Source organism: Solanum stenotomum, chromosome 2 (genome assembly GCF_019186545.1).
Source record: "Solanum stenotomum isolate F172 chromosome 2, ASM1918654v1, whole genome shotgun sequence".
In the NCBI taxonomy this organism is placed as follows: domain Eukaryota; kingdom Viridiplantae; phylum Streptophyta; class Magnoliopsida; order Solanales; family Solanaceae; genus Solanum; species Solanum stenotomum.
Window position 1 is genome coordinate 62,918,303 of NC_064283.1, and position 11,114 is coordinate 62,929,416.

At 31.8% G+C, this 11,114-nt stretch overlaps 1 protein-coding gene across 1 annotated transcript; it reads right to left on the reverse strand.

Annotated features, from left to right (window-relative positions):
* Window positions 1–8,882: 8,882 nt before the first annotated feature.
* On the reverse strand, window positions 8,883–9,590 carry LOC125854692 (monothiol glutaredoxin-S1-like). The gene is made up of 2 exons (XM_049534281.1): window positions 9,296–9,590; window positions 8,883–9,112 (listed from the first exon to the last, which is right to left on the reverse strand). Exons 1-2 carry the CDS (start codon window positions 9,485–9,487, stop codon window positions 8,966–8,968), a joined length of 339 nt encoding a protein of 112 aa, XP_049390238.1. The 5' UTR covers window positions 9,488–9,590; the 3' UTR covers window positions 8,883–8,965.
* Between the last annotated feature and the right edge of the window lie 1,524 nt (window positions 9,591–11,114).

Sequence of the window (11,114 nt, forward strand, 5' to 3'; positions counted from 1 at the left end):
ATCAAGAAAAGATTATGTGTTAATTTTTTTAATTAAAAAATAATTATTTTTACTTAAAATGTATAATTTTAAACAAATATATATTATTTTATTATTTTTAACGCCAATCAAATAGAAGAAATTAAGAAAACATTATTTTGTATGTTTACATTCTCTTCGCTAACACTCGTATTATTCATCTTTTTAAAATTCTTTTGCACTTTCTTTTTAAATTTGTTGATAAGTTAGAGTAATACACTGTCAAAAATATAAATAAATAGTCGAAAAAATTCAACAAAGTGACTTACAATTTTTCTTTTGTTTGTTTCTTCTTAAATATTCAAGTATTACATAAACATATTAAAGTAGGGTTATAACTTATACCAAGTTATCAATTTCTTGTATCAGATTTTATGGTTCTAATTCTTATCTTTATGTAAAGCTTGTCAACTTGTTACTTATAGTATTATGTTAACAATTTATATAATGATTGCCTCAACAAAAGAATATTTTTCAATGTTGTATTGATAAAATATTACTTTAAATTAATAATTAAAAACGACATTCGAAAAAATACATTTTAAGAAAAGATATCAATTAATAATTTGCACTTAAAAAGTTTTAAAAAATAAAATACTATATTTGATATTTATATAGATTTTAGGCCTCAATTAAAATTTCGTTTTAGGCCTCAAATTACGTTGAGCCGCCCCTGAAGTGAGGGGTGCTTACCAACCGAGCAACTCTCTCTCGTCCGCTTGCTTGGTTTGGTTTGTGTTTTTAATGCAATTTTCTCTTTCCGAAAACAACATTCTCGTATCAACGTATTAAAGTATGTGACCATTTCATTTCTAGCTTAAATCATTAGAGATCAAAGTACACCTTTATTTTTTTAACTGCGGACCTAAATTTCCTTATTAATATACTACGTACTATTACTCTTCAATAATTTATATAACGTTGACTTGTATGTTTCGATAATTAGATGCAATCATGAAATGTGTATAATATAATGAAGAATCAAGACCGATGTTACAAGATATATGAATGTTTCATTTTCAGTTAAGTTCTGATAAGAACAAATTGTATTTTTCGAATGCCCTCTTTAGGGGTGTACATGTTGAATTTATTGGAGACTCGTCAATGAAAAAGCCAAATTATTTGTGTCGGATTTTTAAATCTATAAACCAAACCAAATCGATAAAACTCGGGTTTTTTAACTTTGGATTTTTTCGGGTTTTTCGGGTTTTTCCAGTAAAGTATTCATACAAACATATAATTTACTTGTACTTCNCATGTAAATAGTAGTTGGTTAATTAAGGTATCTACAAATTAGGAGATAGTTGGGTAGTGTGTGAGTTCTACTTACGTACAAATAGTAATATGGTGTGTTGAGGTAGCTAATATATAGGATAGTTGGGTAGTTTGTCATTTTATTTTTTCTATATATACATGTACTGAACAGAGGAATATATACAGGAAATATTTAGCACCTCTCTTTTATATATTTATTTTGCATTCTTTCATGGTATCAGAGCCAAGTTTTAAATCGCTGCTTCTATTTTCATTTTTATTCCTGATCAATAATTTGCTACAATGGGAGATCATGCAAACACCTCTTCTGAGACTCAAGTTCCCATTCTTGCTGGAACTAATGCAACCNACTATAATATTTATTGAACCATTTAGAATTCTAAGTTTCAAACTTGAAATAATAATATATTAAAAGATAAAAATTATGAAAAGGTATAAGAAATATTTAAAAATTATATCAAAGTAAGTATTTTTATGTATAAAATAAGATTTTAAAATTATATATATAATGTCGGGTTGGTTTTTTTTAGTTAGAACCAAACCAAATCAAATATAGTCGAATTTTTTTTTTCAATACCAAACCAAGTCAAACCAACCACTAGTCAAATTTTTTTTCTCGATTTAACTCGGTTAACGATTTGGTTCAATTTTGTACACCTCTAGCCCTCTTGAGCACAATGTATCTACTAAAGGAAAAATAAATCTATATGTCCAGCTGGAGTAATCTTTTTCAATAGAATATAACTTTTAATTTGGGAGATAAAAATGAAATCTTTTAAGAATATATATCCACATATATATAGACGTGTTGTTGAAATCAAGTCCACATTAACTATACGATCTGTACCATAGACAAATTTGATTAAAATTCCCTTTAGTATAAAGTAGATATCAAAAAAGGGAATTTAGTACAATTATATTACTTATCTATGAAAAATGCTCAATCCCTTACAACCTCGAAGAGCCACATATTTAACGTATTACTCTACTTTCCCTCTTAAGGTATCAAAATGTAACAAGGTCATACTTCAGATAAAAATAAACGTTCAACTTTAATTGCATGCGTACTTTCAAAGTTGTGTCTTGGAAAGGCGTTATATATAGTTTTTTTTTAATGAAGTTATAATATATGTCTTGGCAAGATCCAACTTTAGACATTTTTCGTAGTTATGTCTTTGGCAAGGCCAACTTCGGATATTTTGGCATGAAGTTAGGACATGTATATTATATGCCTCAATTTCAGATATATATGACTTAAATTCTAAAATTATGTTGAAGCAAAAAAGGAGAAAAAAGGACTTTAGTCTTTATGTTAATTTAAATGAAGAACGGGTGATTTTTTTATTATTATTTGTAATTATCTTTACGTATTTTTTCCCACCAAATTCGAATAGTGCATATTGAGAGAGTACGATATGAGAGAAGAAGAAGCAAGAAGAATCATGTTAATCAAGCGATGTATTTTCAAGTGCATAAAATACAAGGTTTGTTTGGTACGTAGAGAGGTAGAGGCAACTTTTTCAGAGGAAAAGCATACGCAAACCTATGTCAAATTTGTGAAAGAAATAACTATACGGCTGAAGCAGTCTTAATTGTAGATTTTGAATTTGAGCCTTGAGTATATATAAATTATGAAATAGTCTTTTATAGAAAATGTTTTGCTCTCAAAATGAAACTTTCTGATGCAGATTCAAATTAGTCCATCCCCAAATAGTACCGGATACCGAATTGAAAAAAAGGTTTCCCCATGCCATTGCATGCAAAAGATGGAAGTGAGGAATTTCTTATTGATGGCAAGAATATTTCATTCATGTATATATGTCACCAAAAGTCAAAACTTTTAATATGTANTTATTCTTCACACCTTTTCATTGTTTCATGCAGGGCCCTTCAATGAAGAGCCCAATGCTCCTTGGTGAAAGCCAGAATGGTCTCTACATCTTGAAGAATAGGCTTCCAGTTGCTTCTTATTCTGTCAATTCCTGTTTTAAGTCTAGCTCTAGTTTAGATTCCCTAAAGGATGATAAGTCTAATTTGTCGTGTATTTCTCTTTCTGTTATTCAAAGCAAGTTATGGCATGTAAGGTTGGGGCATATGCCTTTATCAAATATGCAAAATATCAATGGAATTCCTATTTCAGTTTGTTCGAAATTTTCTGTTCCTTGTTCTATTTGTCTATTAGCAAAGCAATCCAAACTTCCTTTTCCTATTAGTCATATTTCGTCTCAACAAATTTTTTATTTAATCCATATTGATACTTGGGGGCCTTATAAAACCCTACTTACGATGGTTATAGGTATTTTTTAACCATAGTGGATGATTTTAGTAGAGGAACTTGGACGTTTTTATTAACTACTAAAAGTAATTCCTTTCCTATTCTCAAATCTTTCTTTGCAATGATAGAACGACAATTCAATAAAAAAGTTAAGGTCATTAGGTCTGATAATGCTTGGGAATTCGGTTCAAGTTTAGAAACTTCTAATTTTTTGTCTACACAAGGCATCATTCATCAAACTTCTTGTGTTGGCACACCTCAACAAAATGGTGTAGTTGAAAGAAAACATAGACATCTTTTGGAAGTTTGTAGAGCTTTGCTTTTTCAGTCTCATCAATTTTGGGGGGATTGTCTAATGACTGCCACTTACTTAATCAATAGATGCCCGACAAAACTGTTATCTTTTCAAACACCATATGAGAAACTCTTTGGTCATCCTCCAAATTACTCTAACCTTAAATGTTTTGGTTGTCTTGGTTTTGCTTCTACTCTTTCTCCTGGTAGATCTAAATTGGATCCTAGAACTGAGCCCTGTGTGTTTCTTGGGTATCCTTTTGGGCAAAAAGGATATAAGTTACTTAGCTTACATTCTCAAAAATATTTTGTTTCCAGGAATGTTGTTTTTCATGAAGATATATACCCTTTTTCTTCTATTCAACCTACTGTTTCTGTTTTTCCTCTTACAGATTCACTAGTTATACCTGATCATGATTATCATTTTATATCCTCTCCTCCACATAGTACTTCATTTCCTCCGGATCAACTTTCTCAAGTACCTTCTACACCCACTCTTCCTTCACAAATCAATCCTATTACCTTGAGAAAATCTACTAGATCTATCAAGACTCTGGCATATTTAGAAGATTACATTTGCAATAGTGTACATTTTTCTAATGTATCTAATACTTGTTTTTCTTCTCCTATTTCTGTCACACCATTTTCTTTTAATGCTTTATCCACGTCTAATCAACAATATATCAATTCTCTTTCACAAATTAAAGAACCTACAAGTTTTTCCCAAGCCAGTTTATATCCAGATTGGCAAGAGGCTATGGCAAGAGAATTAGAAGCTCTTATCACTAATGACACCTGGGAAGTTGTCTCATTACCCCCGAGAAAGAAGGCTTTACCTAATAAATGGGTTTACAAGGTCAAACTCAACTCTAATGGTTCTGTGGAGAGACTTAAGGCTCGGTTAGTTGTTAGGGGAGATGTTCAAAAGAAAGGGGTTGATTTTATTGAAACTTTTAGTCCAGTCGTGAAGATTACTACTATAAGGTGTGTTTTGGCAATTGTTATTAAGAAAGGGTGGGGTCTTTACCAATTGGATGTAAACAATGCGTTTTTACATGGTGAGTTGGACGAAGAAGTTTATATGAAGTTTCCAGCAGGTTTGAAGGTTTCTGATCCTACTCAAGTTTGCCAACTAAAGAAATCTTTATATGGCCTTAAACAAGCCTCGCGACAATGGTACGCAAGACTGACTGCGGCATTGAGTTTCAAAGGTTTTCAACACTCATTGAATGATTATTCACTTTTTTACAAATGCACCAGTAGCTCTGTTTCTATATTAGCTGTATATGTGGATGATATTTTGCTCACAGGTAATGATATGGCAGAATTAAAAGCGTTGAAATCTTTCCTCGATTCAGAATTCAAGATCAAGGATTTAGGTGATTTACACTATTTTTTAGGCATTGAAGTCATCCGAGAACCTCACGGTTTGATCCTCAACCAAAGAAAATTCATTTTGGAACTATTATCTGAATATAATTGCCTTGGATTCAAACCTGCCTTTTCTCCTTTGGATCCCACTCTAAAATTGCAAGCAAACATGGGTTCTCCTCTTCCAAATCCTACTGTTTATAGACGGCTAATTGGGCAATTAAATTTTTTAACTCATACAAGGCCTGATATCTCTTTTTCGGTCCAACACCTTAGCCAATATATGCAGTCTCCACATCAAGCACATTTTTTGGCTGCACACCATGTTCTTCGATATCTTCTTTCGGATCCCGATTTGGGGATTTTTCTCAATTCCCCTCCTTCTTTCACTCTCCTAGCCTTTTGTGATTCTAATTGGGCTACTTGTTTAGATTCTAGACGGTCAGTTAGTGGTTTTTTTTATTAGTCTTGGTGGCAGTCCTATTTCATGGAAATCAAAGAAACAGCCTTCCTTTTTCCTTTTATCCGCTGAAGCTGAGTACAGATCGATGAGGAGGGTCGTTGCTGAGTTGACGTGGTTAGTTCGTCTTCTTTCCCACCAGTCTCTGCCTCCTTCATTACCAATTTCTCTCCATTCAGACAGCCAAGCTGCAATTCATATTGCTAAAAATCCTGTTTTTCATGAGCGGACGAAGCATGTTGACTTAGATTGTCACTTCGTCCGTCAACAATACCTCAATGGCTTGATTTCTCTTTCTTTTCTTCCATCTTCATCTCAAATAGCAGATTTGTTTACTAAGCCCCTACCTGGTACATCTCATTGTTTCCTGTTGAACAAGTTGGGTGTTCGTTCCTCTCCGTCCAACTTGAGGGGGGGTGTTGAATTTATTGGAGACTCGTCAATGAAAAAGCTCGAGGATGATTTTGTGCCAAAGAAGAATGAAAAAGGTTAACAATATCATGTTTTTCAGACAACACAAAGTACACACGAGCCATTATTTTCCATCTGTAAATTACTGTTTTCCTTTTCCATTTTTACTTCCATGTAAATAGTAGTTGGTTAATTAAGGTATCTACAAATTAGGAGATAGTTGGGTAGCGTGTGAGTTCTACTTACGTACAAATACTAATATGGTGTGTTGAGGTAGCTAATATATAGGATAGTTGGGTAGTTTGTTATTTTGTTTTTTCTATATATACATGTACTGAACAGAGGAATATATACAGGAAATATTTAGCACCTCTCTTTTATATATTTGTTTTGCATTCTTTCAGTACATGGTCAAATTGGTTCGGGTTTTTCAAATATCAAACCAAATCATTTGTGTCGGATTTTTAAATCTATAAACCAAACCAAGTCGATAAGACTCGGATTTTTTAACTTTGGATTTTTTTGGGTTTTTCCGGTAAAGTATTCATACAAACATATAATTTACTTGTACTTCAAATATTTCTTTAGTCCTACCAAAATACAACTATCTAAGATGGTTCTTAAGAAAATAACACAAAATATTATATGAGTAATGATACTAAAATATCCAACAAAAAAATAATAATAATGAAATCGTGTAAAACAAATATTGCAAATTAACAAGTCATAATGACAATGATCATAATATAAAAGTATTAAATCATGCTAAAATAAGTTTAATAAGTATTAGTTACATGGCTAAACATTAAAAGAAATTAAAATTAGATTACGTATTTGAATAAACCAATGAAAAACCATAGAGCAAATATTCAATATTATTGTCATTTTTAGTGTTGAATTGATTTTCTTTTTGCATTAGTATTAATTTGATTTTGATTTAAGCTTTATTATAATTACCAACATTTGTGGACTATAATATTTATTGAACCATTTAGAATTCTAAGTTTCAAACTTGAAATAATAATATATTAAAAGATAAAAATTATGAAAAGGTATAAGAAATATTTAAAAATTATATCAAAGTAAGTATTTTTATGTATAAAATAAGATTTTAAAATTATATATATAATGTCGGGTTGGTTTTTTTTAGTTAGAACCAAACCAAATCAAATATAGTCGAATTTTTTTTTTCAATACCAAACCAAGTCAAACCAACCACTAGTCAAATTTTTTTTCTCGATTTAACTCGGTTAACGATTTGGTTCAATTTTGTACACCTCTAGCCCTCTTGAGCACAATGTATCTACTAAAGGAAAAATAAATCTATATGTCCAGCTGGAGTAATCTTTTTCAATAGAATATAACTTTTAATTTGGGAGATAAAAATGAAATCTTTTAAGAATATATATCCACATATATATAGACGTGTTGTTGAAATCAAGTCCACATTAACTATACGATCTGTACCATAGACAAATTTGATTAAAATTCCCTTTAGTATAAAGTAGATATCAAAAAAGGGAATTTAGTACAATTATATTACTTATCTATGAAAAATGCTCAATCCCTTACAACCTCGAAGAGCCACATATTTAACGTATTACTCTACTTTCCCTCTTAAGGTATCAAAATGTAACAAGGTCATACTTCAGATAAAAATAAACGTTCAACTTTAATTGCATGCGTACTTTCAAAGTTGTCTCTTGGAAAGGCGTTATATATAGTTTTTTTTTAATGAAGTTATAATATATGTCTTGGCAAGATCCAACTTTAGACATTTTTCGTAGTTATGTCTTTGGCAAGGCCAACTTCGGATAATTTGGCATGAAGTTAGGACATATATATTATATGCCTCAATTTCAGATATATATGACTTAAATTCTAAAATTATGTTGAGGCAAAAAACGAGAAAAAAGGACTTTAGTCTTTATGTTAATTTGAATGAAGAACGGCTGATTTTTTTATTATTATTTGTAATTATCTTTACGTATTTTTTCCCACCAAATTCGAATAGTGCATATTGAGAGAGTACGATATGAGAGAAGAAGAAGAAAGAAGAATCATGTTAATCAAGGGATGTATTTTCAAGTGCATAAAATACAAGGTTTGTTTAGTACGTAGAGAGGTAGAGGCAACTTTTTCAGAGGAAAAGCATACACAAACCTATGTCAAATTTGTGAAAGAAATAACTATACGGCTGAAGCAGTCTTAATTGTAGATTTTGAATTTGAGCCTTGAGTATATAAAAATTATGAAATAGTCTTTTATAGAAAATGTTTTGCTCTCAAAATGGAACTTTCCGATGCAGATTCAAATTAGTCCATCCCCAAATAGTACCGGATACTGAATTGAAAAAAAAGTTTCCCCATGCCATTGCATGCAAAAGATGGAAGTGAGGAATTTCTTATTGATGGCAAGAAGATTTCATTCATGTATATATGTCACCAAAAGTCAAAACTTTTAATATGTAGGTACATATAAGAATATTTGCAATATGTGTGTTCATGTGGTCTTTAGCCTGTTAGAACAAGTTGTACCTGCTGTATGTAAAGAATGTCATTCCAACAAATCAACAAGTTTCATAACGATACATAGAGATGCTAATTTCTCTATTAAATTCTTCCTAAGTCTTTACAAAATTAATTAAATCGAAATCGCCACTTCTTTATAGATAAATAAAGTAATATAAGTTGTCACCCATGAAGGGTTCCTGTGGAGGGTTTGACTTGACCCCTGCCGCTAGATTGCAAAAAGAAAAGACTTGCTATGACCAAAGAGTACTCTCTATTTAAGTGGTAAATTTATCATCAAAACATTTAGACTAATTGCTATATACATAGCTAGTCATTATTAATCAATTTTTACACCCAAATGGCATTAGCCCTAATAAGCAATTGTTTAAGTTTTCCCCTCACATTAAGGCTCATTATCTCATTTGCTCCACCAACTAACTCTTTCCCTATAAATATTGCTGGCACACTTGGATGACACCCTAGTTCCATCAATGCCTTCTCCATTTGATTCCCATTTGGATGTGTATCGAGCTCGTAAACTATAGGGTTTGCTCCAAAACTACGGATTAAGGTTTCAATNGCCCTAATGAGCAATTGTTTAAGCTTACCCCTCACATTAAAGCTCATTATCTCATTAGCACCACCAACTAACTCTTTCCCTATAAATATTGCTGGAACACTTGGCTGACACCCTAATTCAATCAATGCCTTCTCCATTTGCTTCCCATTTGGATGTGTATCGAGCTCGTAAATTGTAGGGTTTGCTCCAAAACTACGAATTAGGGTTTCGATGCTGTGAGAAATGCAACAACTACTCTTGGTGAAAATCACCACCGCGTTTGTTGCTCCCAACTTCATCACCATATCCATTTGAAACAACTTCAAGAATTAATGAGTAGTTTATAGCTTTTAATAAGAGGAAAAGAAGTTGTGAAGGCTAAAGGTTATTTGAAGTGAATTTTAGGCTTGATTTGTTGTTGAGAAAATTGAACCAAAGGTGAAGTTATATATAGAGGCATTATGTTAACTAAAAGACACAAAAAAAAGGTGAAAATTGCTAAGAATTACCAGTTGATGATATGATATATCTAGATTGTTCTTGATTACACTTGTATGATAATAAGAGCATATTGCATGCCTTATCTGGATTCTAAAGTAGCATAACATACTCAAGCTGAAAATAAAAAGAACAAAATCTATCACTTTTAAAATATTCCAAGAATATTGTAAAGCTCACTAAATTTTTAATTTTTGATTTGAAGAAAAAAAAAACAGTGCAATCTTTTAAGAATATATATCCTCATATAGACGTGTTGTTGAAATCAAATCCACATTATATGATCCGTACCTTTAGAGTATTTTTTGAAGCTTCTCCTAGTTTGGTTGATATATTAAAATTCCTTTTGGTACAAAATAAAATGCACCCTTACTACCTCGAAAGGCCACATATATTAACATTTTAGCTAGTTGTGTGGCACATTTTTGGATCTAAGAAAATAAAATAAGATCTTTAAAATATGTCTCCATTAAGGTTTATGATCTTTGAGATCCAAGATAATTATGGAAATTCTCGAGTCTCATTGTATTCATGTATGGATAATACATGCATATTGGTTTTTTTTTTTTAACATGTATGTTGGTTAGTGTAGTACATATGGGAAAATTAAGGGTATATATAATTGACAATAAAATCTTAATTAAACAAGGAGACTAATTAACTACTCTAATGGGTATATATGTTAGTGGACTTTTTTTTTTTTGGTAGAAAATATGATATTTATATTAATTAATTATTGATCCTTAAACTAGAACACTGAAGTGGCGGCATTGCTGAACACCTACTAATGGTGTTCGGGGGAGGGGGCATTTTTTCTTCAGTACTATTACATACAATATTTGCAAAAGATGGTTTTGTGAGCCTAACAAAAGTAGTTTCCACTTTGTCTGCTTCTAGCTTTTTTGAAATAAACACCGGAGGAACTTCCATGCACAAAAAAGAGTTGTCCTGAGTTAGTTTAGCGCCTTCCTTTGCTAGAGCATCTGCCACTTGATTAGTTTCCCGAAAGTTGTGGTGTATTGGAGGGTTCCCTAGCCACCGGAGGAGATCCCATTTTCCTTGCTAGTGCTAGTTGCATCCCCTGCATTGTAACATCTGACAATCTGAAATAACTATGAAGAGGCTAGGCTTAGAATTGGAAATAGTCATTTTTGGAAGGAATTCAAAATTTGGAAAATTTGGTTAAGTATGGAAAAAAAATGAGTTTTTGGCCAACTTTGAGCAGTCATAACTCCAAGCTCAGGATGAGTTAGGTGTAGTTCCAGTTATGGTTACGAAGCTCGTGGAATGATCTTTCCAACGCCACTGAGTTTACTCGATTCCGAGTTCGTATAAGTGAGTTATGCCCTTTGAAAGTTTGGCAGTTGGCAGGGAACTTAGTCCAAAAATCTTAGGGGCATTTTGGTCTTTTCCCTAACCAATTCTTTTGGTTATGTTAGT

What these genes read in the sequence shown, in the direction of transcription:
- LOC125854692 (XM_049534281.1), bottom strand. Translation starts at nt 9,487, where the DNA reads ATGGATATGGTGATGAAGTTGGGAGCAACAAACGCGGTGGTGATTTTC. An exon ending in AATTAGGGTGTCAGCCAAGT is followed by an intron (nt 9,113 to 9,295) that starts GTTCCAGCAATA and finishes CAAATGGAGAAG; the next exon opens with GCATTGATGGAACTAGGGTG.